The sequence below is a fragment of the Delphinus delphis genome, chromosome 13 (genome assembly GCF_949987515.2).
Source record: "Delphinus delphis chromosome 13, mDelDel1.2, whole genome shotgun sequence".
NCBI lineage: Eukaryota > Metazoa > Chordata > Mammalia > Artiodactyla > Delphinidae > Delphinus > Delphinus delphis.
Genome location: NC_082695.1, coordinates 7,366,681 through 7,391,943, shown reverse-complemented (window position 1 = coordinate 7,391,943; position 25,263 = coordinate 7,366,681). Strand labels below are relative to the sequence as shown.

Here is a 25,263-nt window from a genome sequence, read left to right as displayed (position 1 = left end):
TTGTCGGCTAAAATCTACAAAGATGGCTAAGGGCTGAGGGAACCTTGAGTGACTTGTCTGTTCAGCTCTTCCTAGTAGACATTCACGCGACATGGTATTTCACACAAATACTATTCGATGTGGAATCTAGGTAAAATTTGCATGTTACCTCGTGAGTTGCGAGGGTGAAACAGGATGTAATTTACATCGTGTGATTTAATGTAAAAGGCTTAGCAGGGTGCCTGTTATTTAATAATGGCTAAATAAATAACTTATTAGGAAGATATATCCGTTTCAGTACTTTGAGGTGTAAAATTGGCTATTTGGGATCTGGTGAAAGGGGCTTGAAAATGTCTGGTCTTGCCTGGCTCCCTTCAACCCTTTATACACTGTTACTAAGAAAGGACTCGCTAAGCAATTACCATGGAGTATGGATAAGCAAAGAGCGGAATTTGGAGATGATACAGTAACCAACTATACATATTTACATACTTCCACTCTCAACTTCTTGACTCTATCAAAGACATTTAATTTTAAAATAACATGTTTCCACACGTGTAGACTGTTCCATGCCCTAGTTCACAGGGATTCTTCTCAACCTGTATCACAAACTCTTCTCACGTGCGCAGGTTTTTTGCTCAACGGAGAACGTGTATTATTTTAGCACCCTCTGGGAGAATAAATGTTGAGCTCAGCAGGCCATGTCCTGAACTGGTAAATGAGGGCACACCCACGGTTAGCGAACTCTCAGGCATGCGTGGGTGCAAACGAGCAAGACTCGGATGATAAACGATCCTCTGCAAACAGGACCCGGATTCTAAACGATCAACAGAGGTGTTTTATTTGTGTAAAGACCCAACTGGTGATACTGCAGTACTACCGCAATTGCCCTATAAATATCACAGACTTGTTTAGTGTTCGAGTTTTTTTCCTTTTAAAATGTATTTTTAATTGATATAATGGATATTTAATATTAATTTTAGGTGTACAACATAATGATTTGATATACGTATATGTTGTGAAATGGTCACCACAACAAATGTAGTTCATAGTTTTGAGTCTTTTCATCAATTCGGTCAAAGCTGAAGTCAAGGACCACTGTCGGGGTTATTTTTAGGTCAGAATAATGTTCAGCTGGTAACTCTGCTTTGGAAATATCTACCTGTGTGTGTGTGGGGGGGTCAGAGCTCATAAAACAGATTGCTTGGTTCAGTTATCATTTTGGAAAATACCACAACAGCTTTCACAGAGTTTCCTTCCAAAACTTCATGCTGTAATAGGTAGTGGGTACTACCTGGTGCCACTTACATTTCTGTCAGGTAACGTAGTGAGACATAGCAACGGGTAACCACCTTGGGTATTGATCTTATGCTGAATGGGTCATAGAATGCTTTGAGATAATTTCTTAAAAGCAGTTTATCAACAGACTGCAGTAGAAATTGCTATTTGGGTCTCTAGTGCTCGCTCACTTAAAGAAAAACCATTATGACAAATAAACCTGAGAATACCACCAGTTTACTACACTGGCCAAAAAGAATAACCATTTATTAAAGTAGATACAGAACACTTGTTTGCTCAGATTTTAATATTGCTTTACATATTGTGTTTGTGAAACAGTTCCTATTATAATATGTTTATAACCCCAAATTTCAACTGACTACAGATTTTTCACTTGTCAAACACATAGTTGATAATCTTGAGAGGAAAATACATCAAAGGCATATATACAATTATAGAAGTTCTTATTATACATGTCTCATGGAAGATACATTTATTTATTACTTTTTACACATTCTAGGAGACATTCAAATGAAGATAAATAGATTCAAACTGGTTGATAAACTTCTTGTGGTTGAGGTCCTTCAGTTTATTTTTTGTGATAAGAAAATCCAAAATTATTAATGTTGAATTTCTCATCATACATTCATCTAAAAACACAGTAAAAAAAAAAACGTGTAAAGATTGTGGATTGGTTAATTTAGGTGTTTTATAGTGGCTTATTATCTAATTAACTGACTGCTGGGGCTATCTGCTGGAGAAGGAAAAAAAAATCTGGAGAGAATTCTCCCAGTTATTTATATCTGATAAAGAAATAGAATGAAAACACAAAGAACAAGGAGCTGCAAAGCCACGTGATGCTATTTCTGGCCTAGTCTGTTAGGTCCTGATGAACATTTTAAGTGTTTTCTTTTTCATAAAGGTAAAAATCTGAAAAGAAAGACACATTGTATATGTTTTTTCCCAAAATAGAGATTTTACAAAAATATATACATATAATATATAGAAGCTGAAATTATGCAAAACCAATAAACAAAAAACACCATAGAAGAGTAAGTGGGTGCAGCATAGAGATTATAAAATGTCCCCACAGCAGTTTGGGGGCTTCCCCCTCCCTTTACCTGTTTCATGATTTTATAATCACACCTAAGTATCATCAAGCCTGAAATAAAGGCACTACTGATATCAGGTAGTGCAAAGAGCTCAGATATTTCTTTAAGTATAAAATATTTTAAATGAGTAGATGAATATGCAAAGTGGCACATTTTTTCAACTCATTCCAGTGTCAAAGTTTAACCAAAACATCTAAATATACAAACGCAGCCTGGAAATATTTTAGTGCAAATATGAAAAGTAACAGCATAATTTAAAGTTAAATAAGGTATTGTGAGGGTAGGAGTCGTTCTCTGAGGTCTCCCTAGGGACAATTAATGTAATGGCATCTGGTGCAATGTCTTGTTAATACTTTTTAAATTCAAGAAGACAAAATCAGAGGCGAAAACTCACCTATTGATTATTCTAACTGATAAACTTATAAGGGGAGACTAAAAGGGAGATTTGTTGAAGATCAAAATATTTTCTTAGATTTGTTGATGGGGGGTCCAAAATAACATGAGTTCTCCTGAAGTCTGCACACACAATGCTGGTGGTCAGTTGCCTAAGCTAGTGCATCTGAGAAAGCCCAGTTCTGGATGTGAGGCTTCATCAGAAAGTCTCGTCGTCATTGCAGTTGGTTGCCCAGTGCCCGAACATCTCACAGATTTCACAGTAGGGGCGTTCCTCGCTCCGACTGCCGTGGTGTGTGGAATGGGGGGGGTCCTCAGACATCTGTGCCTGGGTAGGACAATCCTCTGTGTCGTGGAGATCAAAGCAGTCACATATGTCACAGAAGAGGCGAGGTTTCTTCTTGGACTGTTTCTCCTGGTCATCACTACAAATGTTAATGTGCATAATCAGAAACTCATCTCCACCAGAAGAAATTCAAGAGACAGTATCACTTGTAATGAACAAAAAATAAGCAAGAATTACGGCCAAGTCTGGGAGCCTCAAGTGTTTAAGTACTACGGTCCACGTTTTAAGTTTTCACATCAAACCATTTTCACTCTCCTGCCAGATTTGTGGAAGTCAATTTATGGCCAAATGACCACAAAGCAACTGTTTCTCCAATCCACTGGAGAGCCTTTTTTTTTTTTAATTTTACTGATGACGTATAGTTGATTTACAACGTTTTGTTAATTTCTGCTGTATAGCAGAGTGACTCAGTTATACATATATATATTATTTTTAAAAATTTTTTATTGGAGTATAGTTGATTTACAATGTTGTGTTACCTTCTGCTGTACACAAAGTGAATCAGCCATACATGTATATAATTCCACTTTTTTAGATTCTTTTCCCATATAGGTCACCACAGAGTACTGAGTAGAGTTCCCTGTGCTATACTGTAGGTCCTTATTAGTTATCTATTTTAATAACAGTAGTGTGTATATGTCAATCCCAATCTCCCAATTTATCCCTCCCCCGGCTTTACCCCCTGGTAACTGTAAGTTTGTTTTCTACATCTGTAACTCTGTTTCTGTTTGTACCATTTTTTTAGATTCCACCTAGAAGCGATATCATGCGATATTTGTCCTCTGTCTGGAGAACCTAACTTTAAAAACACACATTTATTTAGATGGAACTAAGGTTCTGCTCAGTATCGCTGGACATGAAATACCTGTCATAATTGTTCATGTCGTCACCGTTCCCATTCAGGGCTGCTTCCGACATCATCTCCACCTTCATCTTGAGATCCTGATTCTTCCTCTGAAGGTCCACTATTACTGAATTTAGGAAATCAATCTGATTTTTTAGGAAAAAACAAAAGCAGATGTGTAAAATGTCTGAAATGTGTCCGGTGGAGCATCAAGAAGTCTACAAGTACACTCTCAGGCTGTGGCTGCAGAGTATATGCTGGAGTCGCAGGGGCCCACAGCAGCCATGACTCAACCGTGTTTTAGATTATGTTCACACACACACACACACACACACACACACACACACACACACTGTACAGAAAGCGTAACCAGTTACTTATTACACTAAACTACAACTAAGCCAGGACTTTTATGTTCTGTAGATTTCAAAAAGCTCATGGAAATTCTCCTCCAACTACGACTTAACACTCACTTATTAGTCATGGTGGGATGGTAAATGGGTCTTCAGAGAAAAAGGAAGGCATTTTAAAGAGAAGGCTTAAGCTCTCTTTCACCTGAGGAGGTGTGGCCACACACTGAAGGGGCAGCATTCAGGCCACCTGGGCCCAGAATTGGGGCAGTGGGATAACGAGATGACTGCCCACCAGGAGGAAACGCTCTTGTCCTAACCTGGCAAAGCAAGGGCACTTTAATTTAAAATCAGTAAGTTTCGGGACTTCCCTGACGGTCCAGTGGTTAAGACTCTGCGCTTCCAATGCAAGGAGCGAGGGTTCGATCCCCAGTCAGGGAACTAGATCCCACATGCCGCACGGTGCAGCCAAGAAAAGAAAAAAATCCGTAAGTTTCTTCCTTCTTCCACAGATACAAAGGTCTCATTTCTCTAAATGTCCATTGGGGAAAAAAATCCCATTTTACAGTATTAAAAAATACGTGTGTGTGTGTGTATACTCATACATACACATCCACTTTTTAAGGAAATGTCTGGCCTTTTTCTCCTGCTGGGGCAGTTATGAGACAAAGCTAGAAGTCACTAGCTTTGTGATTCTCTGCAGAATCTCCCTTCTGCCACTGAAGGCAAGACCCACTGAATCTCATCTCACTTCTCAAACTGTATTTTCTAAAGACTTTACCCTGTTAGCAGATACATATCAGAAAGGGGGGAAAAAGCCACAAAATGGATGTAAGCACAGTGGGAAACCACACACACACACACGTGCTCACAAATTAGGAAACATAAAACAAACCATTTGCTGATTGGAAGAAAAGCGTTGGCAGTGGCAGATGAAACAAACGGAAGCGGAAAGGAAGGGGGAAAGAGAAAACATTGTGAATTAAGTTTGTGCTCATCAGACATACAAACTAAGCAGAGACAATGCTATTCAGGGTAAATTAGGCTGTGCGTTGAATCCTTACATGCCTTTCAAAGGAGATGTCATAACTAAAACAAATCACTAATGCACTGAGTTTCTCTTTTATTTAAAAGTGAAAGAAGGCTTTCGTACCTTTGAATTTTGAATGAGACAAGTATGTCCAAAATATATAATAAAAATTGAAAATAGATGTTTGTTGCTTGTGGGCTATACATTTCCAAAAACAGAATAGTTTGCCTCCATATAATACCATTTTTAAAACTAAGGCTATTTTGATAATTTTGGCTTTAGGAAACAGTTTTCAAGAGCCCTGTCTTTTTAAGGTAAAGATGAGGAAGGAACCTTTTATGGAGCAATTCTACTTCTATGAATTTATCCTAAAGAAATATTAGTATATCTGTAAAATGATAGGTGTTCAAGACAGTTCATTATAGCATTGTTTATAATACACCTAAAAGATCAGAAAACATCCCAAATGTCATGTCAACCAATAAGGCCTGATTAAATTACGGTACACCCACATAACGGAATACTATACAGCTATAAAAAGCGAAGTGCAGATCAGTTTATGTAATATGCCCCCATATGTGTAAAAAAAAGGAGATGGAAAGACTATTAATCTTGGCTTGTATGTACACTTTAAAAATCTCTGAAAAAATAAAAAAGACATTAATAACCCTGATTACCTGTTTGGGGGGCTGGGAACTGAGCAGGAGATGGTGTTTGGAGGGAGATTTTTTTTTTATTTTTACTGTACGTATTTTTAACGTTGTTTAATGTTTAGAACATATGAATACATTACCTATTCAAAAGATTAAATTATATTTTAAAAATAGCAAGTAAGCAAAGCAAAAGGAAGGAATATTACCTGGCTCTCCTGGGCTCTTTCATCCTCTTCTGCCTGAGTATCAGTATTACCTTATATTTAAAAAAAAGAAAAAAAAAGTGGAGGGGGGATTTTTTAAAAATTGTAATCTTATTTCCTTGTTACTGCATTGAAAGGGCCAGTGTTAGAAACACATTCTCATGTGGAATCCGCACATGCGCCTCTCTGAGAACACGTTTGAAGTTCCTGTCTCCTCTCTGGACCCCTCGGACACGGTCGTCCTCTCTCAGGCCAGCCCGCTGCGGGGAGGAACGCCGGTCACGGTCACGGCTGTCATTTCCTCCTCCCCGGCAGGGCACCTGCAGAAGCCGCGGCTGCTGCTGGGGTGGCAGTTATCACCCACTGTCTTATACAAACTTCTGCCGATGCTCAGGACCACGGGAAGGTCCGGAAGTGGGGACCGGCAGGCGCGCCCCTCTGCGTGGGGCCTCATCCGACTACAGGCGGGCGGGCCCGGCACAGAGCGGCCCCGTCGGCGCGGCGCAGCAGCCGCCTACAAAGGGTGCGCCCGCCACGAACCCCGCGTCTGCGGGAAGCAGCGGTGTCGGGAGGAAGCACGTGGCCATTTTACCTGACGAGCTGCTGAGCTGCCTCTTGTGTTCTTTGAGTTGAAGCTCCAAGTTCTTTACCTTGAGCTCAAGCTTCGCCTTGTCGGACTCTAGAGACTGAACGACTGCGCGCAAGGACTTGGCGGAGGCGTTCTCTCCCCTGAGCGCTGTGACCTGCAACACACGGCTTGGCTTAGCTTCCGGTCGGAACACGGACGGGTACCGCCAGGGTCCCCGAGGTGGTACTCTACCTCATTCCTCAGCTTTTCCAGCTCTGCATCCTTTTCTGTGAGTAAGGCACTAGTAATACTGATGGATTTCTGCAAGGAAGCCTTTTCTTCATCTGCGTCTTTTATTAGCTTGGATTCTCTAAAAGACCAAAGAGTTAAAAATTCCAGAAATCAACCGAGAGAGCGGTCAGTGGACAACTGTCCTAGAACAAACGCGCAATTAACTTTAGCTAATTTACAGGGATAAAGTATCACGGGGAAGTTTTACAGGGGGTTAAGGCTATTACGCTTGCAGAATGTTACTTGAAATTTTACTTACTGTGAGGGGAGAAAAAGTTTACCTATGCAGAGACATGCCAGAATCTGCATATCATTGTATCCGTATGAATTTAAAGAAACAAGTTAATAACTTTGGAAGACGCAGAATTAAAAAACAAGAGTGTTGCACCCCCAAAGAATTACTTTAAAAATCTAACCCCCCCAGATGAATTCTGTTACTTCTTGAATAAATCATTACCAAGCAATACCAACAATTAAAATACACACATGCAAAGCGATTATACAGATGTCATGCAGAGCAGTTTTATGCTGGAAGTATCGATTGGTTCTCACTAATTTCAGTAACTTTCAGCAAGTTCCAAGAGTGTGTTTTGGAGATCTTCTGGGCCAAAACAGTAGCAGAGATTATTACCACTATTCAAACGGAAGGATTATTACTTTTCGTCCATAGACTCTGAAGAGGACAGACATTAAGTTGCTCATAGAAATCAAAGGTAATGACATAAAGGCTAGAACGGAAATGTGAAGATGGATTTCCAGGTGTAGAATGGAAGCCAAGGGGCATCTGGAGGGAGAAGGTCAGCACACGGGATGTATGTTCTCAGGCCGACCCAGCACTTGGTTATCAGCACAGGGATGGGGACCGGGCTTTCCAGGAGACGAGAACATTTATCTTGGAGTCAGGGGAGTGGGAAAAGAAAGGGAAAGATGAAGGGAAGACAGGGGAAGAGGGCAAGACACAATGGAGACAACCCCAGAGGGCAGGCTACTATGTGTTTATAAATGTGTGAGTGTATTTAAATTTTTGTGGTGAAAATTCAAACGTGCCAAGGTCACGAAAGCCAAGGAAAGACTGAGGAGCTGTCACAGATGGGACAACTAAATGCACTGTGGTCCCCTAGACTGGATCCTGGGAGAGAAAAAAAGACATGAATGGAAAAATTGGGGAAATATGAACAACGTCTAGAGGCTGGCTAAGAGTACTGGACCAATGTTACTCTCTTAGTTTGGATCAAAGGACCAGGGGATGTAAGACGTGCCCGTGAGGGGAAGCTGGGTGAAGGGAATGTGGGACCTCCAGGTACGACCTTTGCAGCTCTTCTGGAAACCTCAGATTTTGAAATAATAAGTTTTTAAAAAATGACATGCAGTGTGAAACAAGAGGAAAAAAGACCTTGTATCACAAAAATATTCGGGGAAAACACAGCTGGAGAAAAATTTCCTGGCCAGCCCTCAGGCCATACAACCTACTCATTTGCATCCACGTAGATAATCATCAGTGAGAGTTCATGGCTTAAACCACAACAAACCAAATTACTCCCAGTTCTATTAGAAGTAGCTGGGTGAATGCAGAGCATGTAGTGGTTCAGTATGTCTTCGAACCAACTGGAGGGATTGGAAACTGAGGCCCAGGTTAGAAATGGCAGAATGTCTGTCTGGTTAGTGAGACCCAAGATATCCGGCACACGAATTACAGAATTCTCATGGTTTATGGTAAACTGAAATTCTATTCTACACAAAGATGAAAAATATAAGTGTTGTATTTATCTCATTGTGTGGCTTACACTTCCACCCCAGAATAAGTAGTAAGAAAAGAATCTGAGACTTACAGAAAATGTCTTGAATTCAACACCCAAGCATTATATGAACACTTGGTGCTGTTAAATTACTAACTGCATAACACCTCGCTAGGAAATAGGATCCTGTTTAAGTAAAAACAACAACAACAACAAACAAACAAAACCCCAAAGATTTAAGTGAAAGGAATGTACACAGGCATTTTTTCCACCTGGGAAGTAAATATCTGATTTTATCCAAAGATTCAATAACTCTTGGGCTCTTTAAGTTTCTATTAAACTTATTTGGTAGTTCACTCTATTATAAAAACCGTTTCAAGAGATTCACTTGTAAATCCAACTCAAATTTGAAAGATGCGATTTTAAATGCTTTTACTGAGAAATACCAGGATTTGGGGGTTAACAGATTTAGATTCTTCTGTAATCAGGACTCTAGTTAGTCAAGCTCTCACAGGTTCTTCGTGTTAGGGAGGGATGAGGCCGTCATCAGCCGGCAGAAGGAAAAAGGAGCAGGTATCTTTGCTTATCGCCACACACGTCCACCCTCTAAGTGAGGCTGCTTTCTAAGAAGATGGCAAGCAGATGTTTCTCATACAAAAGTTGTCAAAAGATGCGTGGTTAAAAAAGGGACCTGACTTGTGCTGTGTACACCAAATGAAGGGACAAATAGACCCTGGCAGCTCATCTTTGTGACAGGTCTTCAATGTTACCATCTTAGGTGATTTCTAAGCCCAAATCCCACCGTACAAACCAAGAGGGGCTAAATTAAACCATTTATGCCAGCATCACTGACACCTGAGTCACACATCGCATTGACAGTAAGGCCTGTGTTACTTTAAAGCCATGCTGGCCCCAGTGACTTGGCGTTACTAAAAGTATCAAGAAGGGAAGATAAACATAACATGAAAGAAGGGTTATAGGGGCCAGAAATCTTTCCCCCAAGGGAACATATTACCCAGATTCTTTCCTTACTACTTACATAAGAAAGAAATTCCAGTAATGAAGCAAATACCTTAAAGTGTTACTGGGCAAGCTTTAAAAATGCAAGATAACCAGAACCAAATATTAGGAACATGAAGAGAACTGCAAATGCAGTAAGGAGAACTCAATTCGCACTGAAGTTCTGTGCTGTATATAGATATAAAAAAGGTATGTGTGCGCGTGTATGTATGTATATACTGCTGAGAATATTTTACAAAACAAAAGCAAGACACAGAGGGACAAAGGCAGCCAAAAATATATACAACAATCTTGTTTACTAAAAATATATGAAATTTATTTATTATAACGTGGATAGACTTTCTTTAGTCTTACCATTAAAGACACACAGATATAGCAAAGGAAGCAAGAGTAGGAAAGGGAAAAGAGAGGGGTGAAATGAGCATTGATCAGTAGCGCAAGCTTGGAGACAGTCAGACAGTTAGCAACCCACAGTGAGCTGAATGAGCTGGAGTGGCAGTGACCTCTTCAGGACTGGTGGACGGGGACCGTCGGCCAGTTTTCCTTCCTGACAGGAATCTTGCCTTGACACACACAGAATTAATCCTGACTCTACAAGTCCACAGCTAAGATGATGGCTCTGGAGTTCCTTCTAGGACATCAAAAAGCCTAGAGAAGGGAGGGGAGCCAAACAGGTTCCCAAATCTGCTGTAGGCTCTCTGGCCAGAGGGACACACGTCTCTACTTCCATCCATTACAGCGGTCCAGGTTGGCTCTGCTTTATCTACCAGACGTGTTGGAACCTGTTCTGAAAGAGGTTTCCCTAACTTGGAGACCACTTTCCCAAAGAAATAATTACACTTTTAAGCTAAGAGAAAAACTTATACTACGTGTTGCTTGCAATTCGATGCTAGATAGCAAAAAGACAAAGTACAAAAGGGTGATACTAATTTCTTAACGATAAGTAGTTTCACCCTACATCAGGAGTAAGTACTGCACTTCAACAGAATGAACAACAGAGTTTGAATGAAGCAATCATATACTATGTTGACTGTGTATGTTCAGTTCTCACCTCTAAATTAAACTGTTGGCTAAGATCTCGGTTCTTGCATGAACCACTACATTTCAAATATCTTCATGATTTAAGTACTTTCCAGATTCTTAAATTAAGAAAGTATCCAATTCTTTTTAGTACTCTATGCTACAGGTACTTAACTATTACACACATAGACCTACATACGAATCCTTTACCAAACTGACCTTCAGAAGCTATTTAAGGCCCCCAAAATATTAGCTAAAATATCTTTGCATTCAGAGTTCTGAAAGAGACATAACTTTCCATGAGGATTAATTAACAATTTGATTAAAAAAGTTCTAAATATAAGAAACTAAGTTTTAACATTTTTCACTCCCAGAAAAAATATCATCTTTATCTGCGTTTATTGATTAAGAGTAATAATTATCCAGGACCTAAAATGGGAGCAGGGTGAGATAAGAAGAGAGGAATGGACAAGTACCCAAATTTGTTCTATCTTTTTAAGCCATGAAAAAAGTCACATGTCTAATCACATTTTGAGAGGCATGTAATTTAGTCAAAGTCACATGAAAAGGACTGACAAAGCAATAGCATCTTTATTTTTAAAAGATTAAAAAGTAAACATAAATAGATGTACAGTGAGAAAAGAGCCCTTGTAAACATCTGAAGTCCTGGGCCTTGTGTCTGCATCTGAGCTCTTGGCCAAGTTGCCTAACTTGGGGGGTTTTAGTTTCATCATTTTTCAATGCAAGCCCCACCATATATTTCAGTGGTTTGTTTAGAGATAGGAGAAATTTGTGAATTTCAAGGGCTACCTAAATGCAAAGGGATTACATCAGTACTCACACCAGCCTGTTTCTATTCATTCCCTTGTCAGAATGCCTCAGGAATAAGTGCTATCAATTTGTTCACACACCCTTGACAACTGCATACATGGGGTTCTTTTTAAAGAAACAAAGCCTTATTCATGGAAAATTAAATATCCCAAGGCCCCCACGGGGGGGAGCTGTGCTTGTACCTGGGCCCCAGGTTAAGGCACGGCAGGCCAGTCACCGCAGCTCATAGGCACTGGGCGAACACCTGGCTGGACCGGGGGTGCGGCAGTCATGAAACACACATGCATTCTGATGTGAAAGTTTAAAGAACAATGAGTCTAAGGATGTCTTAAAAAAAGAAAGGAGGAAGGCACCCCTGAACTGAGGCCTAATTTCCTTTAGAAGGCAGCTTATGGAACCCAAATATCTTTGTGGGCTAAATACAGCCCTCGACTCTGAAGCAGCCGCCATGCTGGCAGGAGGGACAAACGTCAGCATAAACGCATGCGTCAGTGGTCAGTAAGGGAGACTTCCTCTGCTCTGACAAGTAAGAATAAAATGCTCTGCAAGACCATGAAGGAATTCTTTTTCTTTTCTATTTCATTTTCTTATTATTTTTTAATTGAGGTATAGAAGAATTCTTGATTATACTATTCCTAAAGGTTTATTTTTCTTTTTGTAATTAATAAGACAAAAAACGCCTGTCACTGTTGTGATGTACTCTACAGCAAACCACGGTACAGGCTGTGGCTCTTAGCAACGGTACACACTAGGCCTACTTGGCATGCAGAGTAAAGCAGAGAATTTCTCTAGACACAAACTACACATTTTATAAAAGCAGACAGAGACCGTCAGAAAGCATAAGCACCAGGCTTCTACGTGATGACTCCTGGGGGCCCGTTTATCCTTACTCCAAAGTACTGGAAGCTTCCATGTGAACAGCATTCGATCATCGTCAAAGAATAACAAATAACAAAGCTCTTTTTAAGAAAGTTAGTAGAAACATTTAAAATGTTTCCCATTATTACTGAGAAAATGAAAGTTTTATATAACTGAATTTATTTGCAGATTAGGTAACATTATAGCACTTTAGTTACTGAAACTAGGAGGCAAACAGGGTAATACGAGACAACCTAATTTAGAACATTTCTGGACAAACACAACTGAATGTGGCTTAAAAATCGAACTATTCTTTCAGTAATTCATACTGAAACTCTTACAAATTTGTCAATTATGAGTACCAAACGATCACGATGCAATTTTCTGAATATAAGAAGGTCGTATGTTTTCTACAAGTCACTGTACACAGCGTGTTCTAACATTTTCCTTATTAAACACACACACACACACACACACACAAAACAATATATAAAAAAAGAAAGCCTACCTCTTTTTCATTTCTAACAACTGATTATTGAGCACAGATCTCTCTTCTTCCAGCTGGGAAAAAAAACACACACACAACAAAAAGGTCAGTTCATAACAGACAGGCCAGTTTCTCATCCCCCAGGTCACATTCCCATGCTCCAGGACCGCTAAAGCAAAGGGCTTTCCTCAGAGGCAGTGAAAAAGGACCAAGTGTACATCAAGGACCTGAGAGTTAAAATATTAAACAATACCATGTACATGCCATATCTTAGACATTCAATAAATGTTTCCTTCATTTGTTAGACGAATGAGTGAAAACGTCACTATTAACATTCTGGTTCCTTTACTGAAACAAAAGGAGTCAAAGGTCACTAACTTGTGTAGGGCTAGGAACAGGTAATTTATTCTACACGGGCCTTATCTTATGCCTACTATATCCAGGCATTTCTTTCTCACCTATAAAATAAGAAAGTTACAGAAGAATTTCCAGTGGCCCTTTAGTTCTAAAATTCTGTTATTCTATTAAGGATAAAAAACAAGAGATTCAGCTAGTCAATCTTGTGAGAAAAGATTCACCTCTACCCACAATCTGTACCACATACAGTTTAGCCAAATACAGTACCAATTTTAACTCACACTGTTAATAAAACAAAGAGGTGACAAAAGCTCTTACATGGTTTTTTGGAATCAAAGGATAACACCAAAGACTACGTAATGGTTTCCAACCATTTGGGAGTGGCAGAATTTAAGTCACTAATTCACGATAAGTAGTTGTGGTCTCGTTTCTGATTATGTGTCAGTTATGTACATGCTTCGCTATAAAGGTCTTTTATACTTTAAAAGTTCTTAAATATAAACATGTATGTTTTGAACATAAGTTTATCAAGAAATCTATAGAGGTTAACACACAGTTTTTTTCCACTGTAGACTCTCTCCTTTCCTAGTCCATTAAGATAAATGCTTTTGCTGCATGAGTAATTCACAGATATATTTAGAAATTTGTAAAGAGTAAAAGGAAGGAAAAACAGTGGGAGGCAAACTTTAAAGGAATGAAACAAGAGGGAGAACATCTGGAGAGTGGGATGTGGAGACGAGAGGGGCTCTCATTTTTTTCTTTTGTACCCTTTTATTATGGTTTATATTTATTTTTTAAACAAGGAAGCTGTTTAACTTTTATAGTTAAAAAAATTTTTAAAGAAATAAACAAGACTGGGAAATGACTACAATGAAGATATAAATGGGGCTTCCCTGGTGGCGCAGCGGTTGAGCGTCCGCCCGCCGATGCAGGGAACGCAGGTTCGTGCCCCGGTCCGGGAAGATCCCACATGCCGCGGAGCGGCTAGGCCCGTGAGCCATGGCCGCTGAGCCTGCGCGTCCGGAGCCTGTGCTCCGCAACGGGAGAGGCCACAACAGTGAGGGGCCCGCGTACAGCAAAAAAAAAAAAAAAAAAAAGATATAAATGGATAAATGACATGGCAGATAATTCACAACAGGGAAAATACAAATAATTAATAAACACTTGGAAAATCATTCAACACTGCAAAGAATAAGTATGCAGAGATTCTCCCCATTTCTTGGAGGCTGAATTTCTTGTTCCTGAATTTCCACAGAACAGAAGTTTAGGATACTTATTGTACTGATTCTTCATAGGAAATAATGTTTTTTTCTGCTTCTGGTCCAGGATCCAATCCAGGATAACAAGCTTCATTTAGTAGTCAAATTTCTTTAGCCTGTCTAGTTCCTCATTCTCTCCTTGTCTTTTGTGACCTTGACTTTTTTTTTTTTTTTTTGGCTGCAGCTTGTGGGATTTTAGTTCCCTGACCAGGGATTAAACAAGGGCCTTCAGCAATGAGAGCTCGGAGTCCTAACCACTGGACTCCAGGGAGTTCCCTGACCTTGATAGTTTTTTTTGACCTTGACATTTTTGAAGAGCACAGAGGCGAGTAGAATGTCCGTCAATTTGGATTCACCTGATATTCCCACATGAGTAGAGTCAGACTGTGCACTTTTTGGCAGAAACACCACAGAAGTGATCCCATGTCCTTCTCAGTGTGTGATATTAAGAGGCACACAATGTCGATTTTCGGTGAGGGTAACTTCAATCACTTGGCTAAAGAAGAATCTTCCATGTTTCTCCACTGTAAAAATACTACTATTTTGTGGAGAGATACTCTGAAACTATGTAAACATTCTGTTCCTTAACAAAATTTCACCCACTGGTTTTAGCACCAACTGATGACTCTTGCCGAAATAATTACCACGATGGATACCAAACAGTGATTTTCTAATTCCATCATTTCACGTTCTTACCAGTTGGCATTTTACCACAAGGAAGAGCTTTCCTTTTTTTTTTAGAAAGGCATTCCTATCTATCTATCTTTCTGTCTATCTATCTATCTATTTATGGCTGTGTTGGGTATCTGTTGCTGCCCACGGGCTTTCTCTAGTTGCGGCAAGCAGAGGCTACTCTTCGTTGTGGTGCGTGGGCTTCTCATTGCAGTGGCTTCTCTTGTTGTGGAGCACGGGCTCTAGGCGCACGGGCTTCAGTAGTTGTGGCTCGCGGGCTCTAGAGCGCAGCCTCAGTAGTTGTGGCGCATTGGCTTACCTGCTCCGCGGCATGTGGGACCTTCCCAGACCAGGGATTGAACCGTGTTCTCTGCACTGGCAGGCAGATTCTTAATTACTGCACCACCAGAGAAGTCCCAGGAAGGGCTTTCATTTTTCCCTCATTTACTTATTTATATCTGTTTCCATGGCATATTTATATATCATGGTTTCTTATTTTATTCAATAGGCTATAATCCATTACTATCATTATTTCTTTTTTTTTCATTCATTATTTCTTTTGATGCTCAAATTATCTCAGATTTGGCCAGTGGAAGCCCCTCCAACATGGTTCTGATAGGTTTCTGACCAATCCCCAGTTCTTTAAGCACTTCCTTGCTTCTTGGTACACAAGATATTCCAGGCTCATCTTGTAGTCTTTCTGTCTCAGCCCTGGAATCAGCCATTTCTCTGAGGACCTTTTAGCAGGGAAGAGTATTTAGAAACCAAAATCTAGGTAGTTAGGTATGCTCATTGATATTGGAGTGTTATTACTTCTAAGCCCTGTCAGTGGACTTGACCAAAATTTGAAACTTCTGCTCTTCAAAAGACACTGTTAAGAAAGTGTAATGAGAATTCAGACTGAGAGAAAACACTTGCAAAACTCAATCTGATCAAGGACTTGTATCCAGAACATATTAAGAGCTCTTACAACTTTAATAATACACAGACTACAAACCAAACCTTAAAATGGGCAAAAGATCTGAACAGACACTTGACCAAAGAAGCAGCTCAAAATCATTAGCCATCAAGGAAACGCAAATTAAAACTACACCTGAGATACTTGGGTTATCACTTCTAGTTTCATTTCATTGTGGTCAGAGAACATACTTTGCAGGATATGATGAGACTTGTTTTATGGCCTAGCATATGGTCTACCCTGGAGAACGTTCCACGTGCACTTGAGGAGAATGTGTCTTCTACTATTGTTGAATGGAGTGATCTAAAGATGACTGTTAGGCTTAGCTGATGTTCAAGTCTTCTACTTCCTTGCGGATCTTCTGTCTAGTTGTTCTATCCATTACTCAAATAGAATACTGAAATCTCCAACTATTATTGCTGAATTATCTATTTCACCCTTTAATTCTGTCAGGTTTTGCTTTCTGTATTTTAGGGCTCTGCCATTAGTTGCATATATATTTGTAATTGTATTTTCTTGAGGGATTGATCTTTTTACCATTATAAAATTTCTTCCTCTGTTTCTAGTAACAATTTTTTTTTTTCGGTATGCGGGCCTCTTACTGTTGCGGCCTCTCCCATTGCGGAGCACAGGCTCCGGACGCGCAGGCTCAGCGGCGACAGCTCACGGGCCTAGCAGCTCCGTGGCATGTGGGATCTTCCCAGACCGGGACACGAACCCGTGTCCCCTGCATCAGCAGGCGGACTCTCAACCACTGCGCCACCAGGGAAGCCCCGATGATGCTTTTTAAAAATTAATTCTGCCGATGCCTGCATTTTAATCTGTGTTTAACTCACTTACATTTAATGTTATTATGCATAAGGTTACATACTTTTTTTTTCAATTATTTTTTTAAAGAAGTTTCAGGTTCACAGCAAAATCAAACAAAAGGTACAGAGATTTCCCATAACTTCGTGTCCGCACACATGTACAACCTTCTCCACTATCAACATCTCACAGGACAGCGGTGCATGTTACAATCAGTGACACATCATTACCACCCAAATTTCCATAGTTTACATTAGGTTCACTCTTGGTGTTGTATATCCTACGAGTTTTGACAAATGGATAAAGACATGTATCCACCATTGTAGTATTGTACAGAATAGTTTCACTGCCCTAAAGACCCTTGGTACTCTGCCTATTCATCACTCCCTCCCCCTTCTGCCCCTCACAACCACTATATTTTTGTCCCCATAGTTTTGTCTTTTCCAGAATGCCGTATCTTTGGAACCATACAGTATGTTGCCTTTACAGATTGGCTTCTTTCACTCTGTAATATGCATTTAAAGTTCCTCCATCTATTTTCATGGTTTGATAGGTCATTTCATTTTGGTGCTGAGTAATATTCCATCATCTGGATGTACTTCAGTTTATTTATCCACTCACCTATTGAAGGACATCTTGGTTGCTTCCAAGTTTTTGGCAATTGTGATTAACTCTGCTGTAAACATCCATGCACAGGATTTTGTGTGGACATAGATTTTCAGTTCATTTGGGTAAATACCAAGGAGCCCAATTACTGGATCATATGGTTAGAGTATGTTTAGTGTTGTAAGAAACTGCTGAGCTGTCTTCCAAAGCAGCTGCACCGTTCTGCATTCCCAGCCGGGAATGAGAATTTCTGTTGCGCCACGTCTTCATCAGCATTTGGTGTTACCAGAGTTTTGGATTCTGGCCATTCTAACAGGTGTGTAGTATGATCTCACTGTTTACTGATAATTCCCTAATGACATCTGATACTGAGCACTTTTTCATATGCTTACTTGCCATCTACATGTCTTATCTGGTGAGGTGTCTGTCAAGGTCTTTTGTCCATTTTTTAATTGCGCTCTTCATTTTCTTGTTCTTTAGTCTTACAAGTTCTTTGTATATTTTGTCCGACCGTCCTTCATTACATGTGTCTTTTGTAAAAATTTTCTCCCGGTCAGCAGCTTGTCTTCTCATTCTTTTCACGTTGTTTTTCACAGAGTAGAAGTTTTTAATTTTAAGAAAGTTCAGTTTATCAATTCTTTCTTTCACGATCATGTCTTTGGGGTTGTATCTAAAAAGTCGCCTCCATACTCAAGGCCATCTAGGTTTTCCCGTTATTTTCTAAGAGTTTTATAGTTATTCACTTAACATTTAGGTCTATGATCCATCTTGACTTAATTTTTATAAAGGGCACAACACCTGTGTCTTTTGGGATGTGGGTATCCACCTGCTCCAGCACCATTTACTGAAAAGGTGATCTTTGCTCCACTGTATTTCCCTTCCTCCTTTGTCAAAGATCAACTGTCTATATTTATGTGGGTCTAGTTCTGAGCGCTCGATTCTGTTCCACTGATCCACTTGTCTACCCTCTTGCTGTACTTGATTATCGCAGCTTTATACTACGTCTGGAGGTTGGGTAGTGTCAATCCTTCAACTTCGCTCTTCTTTAATACTGAGTTATTTGGGGTCTTTTTGCCTCTCCATACAAACTTTAGAATCAGTTTGTCGATATCCATAAAATAACTTGCTGGGATTTTGATTGGGATTGTGTTAAATCTACAGATCGTGTTGGTAAGAACAAACATCTTGACAATATTGAGTCTATCTGTGAACATGGAATATCTCTCCATTTATTTAGCTCTTTGCTTTTGTTCATTAAAGTTTTGTAGTTTTCCTCAGATGGACCTGGTACATACTTTGTGAGATTTTTACCTACGTATTTCATTTTGGGGGCTGCTTACGTAAATGGTATTATGTTTTCAATTTCAAATTTCACTTGTTCATTGCTTTGACATAAGAAAATGACTGACTCTTGTACACTGAACCTTGTATCCTGCAGCCTTGCTATAATCACTTACTAGTTCCAGGAGTCTGTCATTCTTTTGGATTTTCTATGTCACGTGATCTGTGAACAAAGAGTTTTACTTTTTCCTCCCCAATATGTATACCTTTTATTTCCTTTTCTTACTGCATTGGCAAGGACTAGGAGTACAATGTTGAAAAGCAGTGGTGAGAGGGGACATCCTTGCTTTGTTTCTTATCTTAGAAAGAAAGCTTTGAGCTTCTCACCATTAAGTACGATGTCAGCAGTAGTTTTTGTAGGTATTATTTATGAGGTTGATGAAGTTCCCCTCTATTCCTAGTTGGCCGACAGATTTTATCACAATGGGTGTTAGCTTTTTCAAATGCTTCTTCTCTATCTACTGATATGATCTTGTGGCTTCTCTTCCTTAGTCTGTTGATGTGATAGATTACATTATTTGATTTTCAAGTGCTGAACCCAGCCTTGCATCTCTGGAATAAATCCTACTGGGTCGTGGAATTGTATACTGTGCTCCAGAAATGGAGGAGACAGCGGTGAACAAAACAGAAAACTGCTGCTCCTCCCTCAGTCAAGTGGTCTGACTGAGCCTACAAAAGCAGGAGTATGTGTAATGGTTCCGAACGTCAGCAAATCCTTCACTTCACACAAGCTAGTATTTTTCTTCACACAAGCTAGCAATTTGTTTTAAATCTATCATTCCTCCTTTTAAACATTGTTGGGTTTAATTTGCTAATATTTTGTTGTTACATACTATTTTGATTCCACTTACGTTACCTACTAGAAAAGGCAAAACTATAGCACCATAAAAGAGAGAAATGGTTTTCAGGGATTGGGAAGTGATTGACTATAAAAGGAGCATGAGAGAAATTCTGGGGGTGAAGGAAATCTTGATTTTGGGGTAAATTATATGACTATATACATATATGTCAAAACTCATCACACCATATACCTATGAAGGGTGAATTTTATGTAAACTATACCTTTTTTTAATAACTTTTTCTTTTCTATAAATTTATTATTTATGTTTTGGCAGCGTTGGGTCTTTGTTGCTGTGCACAGGCTTTCTCTACTTGCAGCGAGCGGGGGCTACTCTTTGCTGCAGTGTGCGGGCTTCTCATTGCGGTCGCTTCCCTTGTTGCAGAGCACAGGCTCTAGGCACGTGGGCTTCAGTAGCTGTGGCACGCGGGCTTCAGTAGTTGTGGCTCCTGGGCTCTAGAGTGCAGGCTCAGTAGTTGTGGCGCACAGGCTTAGTTGCTCCACGGCATGTGGGATCTTCCCGGACCAGGGCTCGAACCCATGTCCCCTGCATTGGCTGGCGAATTCTTAACCACTGCACCACCAGGGAGGCCCATAAATTATACCTTAATAAATATAACTTCGGGGGAAAAGGCGAGTTTGAGTAGTGTATACAATATTGCTTTTGTAAAAAACAAACTATATGTATATGCTGTTACACACATTAAGAGAAGTATGGAAAGGTACACCCAACCATTTATAATGTTGCCTCCATGAAACAACAATGGGAGGAGTAATAACTTTGAAATGGTATGTATTTGTATTGTTTCATGTTACAAACACGTATGATTATTTTTAATTTTAAAATAACATTACAGGGCTTCCCTGGTGGCGCAGTGGTTGAGAATCTGCCTGCCAATGCAGGGGACACGGGTTCGAGCCCTGGTCTGGGAGGATCCCACATGCCGTGGAGCAACTGGGCCCGTGAGCCACAATTACTGAGCCTGCGCGTCTGGAGCCTGTGCTCCGCAACAAGAGAGGCCGTGATGGTGAGAGGCCCGCGCACCGCGATGAAGGGTGGCCCCCGCTTGCCACAACTAGAGAAAGCCCTCGCACAGAAACAAAGACCCAACTCAGCCATAAATAAATAAATAAAGCAAACTGTCAACAAGTAAAAATAAATAAACACTATAAAATAACATTACAATTTAAAAGGAATAGGGAATTCCCTGGCGGTCCAGTGGTTAGGACTCGGCGCTTTCACTGCCGTGGGCCCCGGGTTCAATCCCTTGTTGGGAACAAAGATCCCGCAAACCACGCAGCATGGCCAAAAAAAAAAAAAATGGGGGGGGCAAATTTTATTTTTTAGAGGTACAAAGATATTTACAGATAAAATGACAGTATTCTAGGATTTGCTTCAAATTAATCTATGATGGGGTGGAGGGTGAGTGAGAGTAGAATTGAAGCAAGAGTGACTGGGACTTCCCTGGTGCCCCAGTGGTTAAGACTCCTCGCTTCCACTGCAGGGGGTGCGGGTTCAATCCCTGGTCTGGGAACTAAGATCCCACAGGCTGCGCGGCCAAGAAAACAAAAAAAAAAAAAGAAAGAAACAAGAGTGACCAAGAGTTGACTGCCTTTGGAGTGGGGTACATGGGGATTCACTGTTCTGCTCACTCTGCTTCTGTGAGTGTTTGAAACTTTCTGTAATAAAAGGCTGAATAAAAGCGAGGGTTATTTTACAGAAAAATATTAAGAAGATAACATTACGGTGAAGACAGTATACAAGTGACCATGATTTGGGGAACACTGGACCAGAAAACCTCAAACAGCTGATCTAGCCACAAAACTGTTTTATAATACAATAAACATGGTGGGTAATTTGTTTTCAATCTATCACTTAAGAAAAATACTAGCTTGTGTGAAGTGAAGGATGTGCTGAAGTTCGGAACCATTACACAGTCAGACCACTCGACGGAGGGAGGACGGTCAGTTTTCTGTTTTGTTCACCACTGTCTCCTCCATTTCTGGAGCACGGGCAGGCACACAGTAGGCACTCAGTAACTACGTGTCGCATAAACGACTGGGTCAGAGAGCCGGTAAGCTGGTGCTCTCCTCGGGTGTGGGTTGGCAGGGACACTGAGGAACCAGGGTTCTCACAGGAGGAACTCTCTGCTCAGCCAGTCTGAGCGAGCTGGCACTCAGCTGCTGCTTTTCTCGCCGACTTCCCCAGGGAAGTGGTTCATGTGTGGGCGACTTCAGCCTCTTCTCTGAGCAAGTGTTCTGAGGTCCAAAATAGCGGCGCTACCTTGACAGCACAAGACACATCCCCATCCCCTGTGTCTGCGGATTTTTAGTCTCGCCTCCCACACAGACTCCTGCTCTTCGAAGTGGCGAAGGTAACGGGGAGAGAGGAGAGGAGGATTTGGTCAATTCTGTGGACAAGCCCTTTCAGAGAAGAAACAACGAACATTAGCTGTCTTGCCTCGCACACCCAGACACACTTCTCCATGTACACAGAGCAAGAAGGACAGAGAGGGGAGAAAGAAGCAAATTTAATTTGACTTGAATTTAACAGGAGAAAGAAAAATCAAAGTAAATAAAAGAAAATGGCTGAGGGCAGAAAAATGTTCTTTACCACAAAGATATATTCCTTTCTAAGAACTCCCACTAGGCTTATACATTTATTTTGTAAAATTTTTAAGTAGAATATATTTTTTAAAAAACATAGATGTTAATATCATTTTCTTAGGTATAAGTTAATTTTAAATAATATCAAACATCACCCTGATATAAAAATGAGAAGGCTTACATACTTCCACGTTCTTTTAACTCTGTCACCTCAAATTTTGTTAGTTATATTCTCTCTGTATATTTTTCTTTTTTCTCCTTTGTCTTTGATTTGTTTTCTTTTTGTCTTGCAAATGCTTTAAGCTTACCTTCACTAAATGATCAAAATTGACATCACCAATAATAGGATAAAGCACATCACCTGCCTCTGGCCAGGAAATGGTAATCACCTATATAGTCTTCCTGCTAAAGATGGATAACCTAAATACCATCATGAGGAAACACCTGACAAACCCAAAATGAAGGATTTTATACAACATAACTGGCCTGTTTTCAAAAAAGTCAAGTCATAAAAGACAAAGGCAGAAGAACCATTCCAGATAAAGACAACTAAAGAGACCCGAGTCAATGAATGGAACGCATGATCCTGGACTAGATCCTGAATTGGGGGGAAAAAAACCCCCACAAAAACGATACAAAGGATATCACCGACAACTGCCTACACAGGAATAGGGCCCATACATTAGATAATAGTGTTCAACTTCCTGAATTTGACAGCTGCACTGTGGTTAGGTAAAAACAAATCCTTAGCCTACATGAGCATTCTGTGTTTCATTTTTACAACTTTTTGCAAAGCTTGAAATGATTTCCAAATAAAACGTTAAAATCACAACTCTGTTCCTCATCTGTGATTCCCTAAACTGTTAGCTTAGCTGTCTATTAACCTGGATTTAGTGCTCACCTCCAGTCCCTTTGCCAGGCTTCTCCTGAGCTAGTAAGTCCTGTATATTGAGTCATGTCCTGCTTGGCCAAATTTTACCAGCAAGTAGCAGCTACTTTCCAGAAGGACTCATAGATGCTATAGCTTCTAAGTTCTTTCAAGTTTGGAAACACCTGTCTTCTTACCTGAATAATAATCGCTTGGATATGACGTTCCTGATCATATTTTCTGTCCCTGAGGACTCTGGAAACAGTGCACTATGGTTCTTTTTGTTTTTTGTTTTCTGGCCTTGAATGCGGCTGCAGTGGGCTATTTTTTCTCCTTTTTATAAGGAATCTGCTTTTTCTGCCTGGGGACCTGAAGAATTCTCTGTATATTTTCAGAAACGTTCATTAGGTCCCTGTTTCTGATGTATTTACCAGTTCTGATATGGTGTGGTTTGGGTCTTCAATTTGTCTCCTTAACTCTTTCCTCTCTCTGTTCAGCTTGTGTCATTTTACCATCTTCTCTCTGAACAGTTGTTTTATTTACATCACTTAAGCTTTTATATAACACAAAGCAATATTTTACTCTGGGTAATGTTTTCTCATGACCTGAATCCCTCATCTCTCTTTGGATTCCTAGGTTCTTTTCTTCTTTCCTCTTTTGGTACAGTATGGAGTCACTTGTTCATCTTACCCTGGGCTGCTCTACCTAGACCTTCTATTTGCTCACATGTAATGTAAATGAATTTTCCTTTATGCCCCTCCTACTTTATCTGAGACCTCCAAGCTACAACTGAAAAATCGGGCATTGCAGTCTCTATATTTCTGTAGCCAGAGGGCCCTGGGGCAAGGGTGGGGAGAGTGCTGTCGGGTGACGATAGGATCTGCTGGAGGTGTCTCTCTGAGCTTTTCCCTTTAGTGTCCTGCATCTCATCTACTGCATCAGAAAAGAGGCAACTCTATTCCTGAAGGAGTGTGTGCTCAGCTTCAGCTCCAGGCAGATATTACAAGTTGGCTCTTTCAACGTCTACTCTCACCTCCTCTGTTTCCTTCCCTTCCTGGAGGAATCCAGCCTCACTCGTGGTTGGAGGTGACACTATTACAGAGATCTGAACTGTCCTCTCCAAGTGAAAAGATAAACCATGTGAAGAGGAGCCCTCTGCCCTTCCCCACTTGTCCTTCGCCTGCTTCCTCCCGGAAAGTTTCGCAGTGCCTGGGGGTGTAAGAGCCACTGAGACCGAGAGGATGAAAACTATCTGCTGAGGAGAGCAGCAGAGCAGAGAGCGGGGGCAGGGTTCCCTGAGGACATTCTTGAGTGGCTGGACCCACGGGGACTACCTACCTGTGAGCTTATCATCATTTGAGCAAAAACCCACCCATTCCCACCCACCCCTGTTTACTTAAGCCACCCTGTCGGCTAGACGGGCTATGGAAAATGACAACTAGCCGTTTGTCCTGCTCTGGTAGAGGGCTGGGTGGCAGAAGCAGCGCTGGCCTCAAAAATTTTTCCCTGACTGCCTACTCACTTCTTTAGCCTAATTTTCTCCAAACTGGGTTGGGCATGGGGATGGGGAGAATCAGAGGGAAATTTCTGGGGATTCTGCGATTGGTTTTCCTTTCCCTCATCACTGTGAACAGTTTCAAACAGAGTCACACGACAATTTTGTTTCTTTTCTTGGTTGTCAGTTTCCACGTTTACAGCGTGAACCTGATTGGCTTTGCTGGATTTTCCTGAAGGTGTTTTTAACAGGTGAAGAAGTGTGTTCATTTCACGAGGTGTGGCAGCGGGAGAGAGATTCTGTGACCCAGCTTCACTCGGCCCTACTCGCCCAGAGGCCACCCCACCTCAACTCCAGATTAAAATTTGATGGCCCACGATACTACTTTTCCAAAACAAAACATGACAAGCTAAAAACAGCGTTTCCTTTCTAAACATTCAGGTCTGGGAATGCAGG

General features: G+C 40.6%; 1 protein-coding gene across 1 annotated transcript in view; it reads right to left on the bottom strand.

The window, feature by feature from the left end:
• Positions 1-1,493: 1,493 nt before the first annotated feature.
• The window catches only part of CLIP1 (CAP-Gly domain containing linker protein 1), a 123,948-nt gene continuing 100,178 nt past the window's right edge, over positions 1,494-25,263 (bottom strand). The window contains 6 exon segments of the mRNA XM_060027968.1: positions 1,494-3,187; positions 3,974-4,098; positions 6,192-6,241; positions 6,781-6,931; positions 7,009-7,126; positions 13,021-13,073. Of these exon segments, the coding sequence (XP_059883951.1) occupies positions 2,962-3,187; positions 3,974-4,098; positions 6,192-6,241; positions 6,781-6,931; positions 7,009-7,126; positions 13,021-13,073 (723 nt within the window). The 3' untranslated portion in view covers positions 1,494-2,961.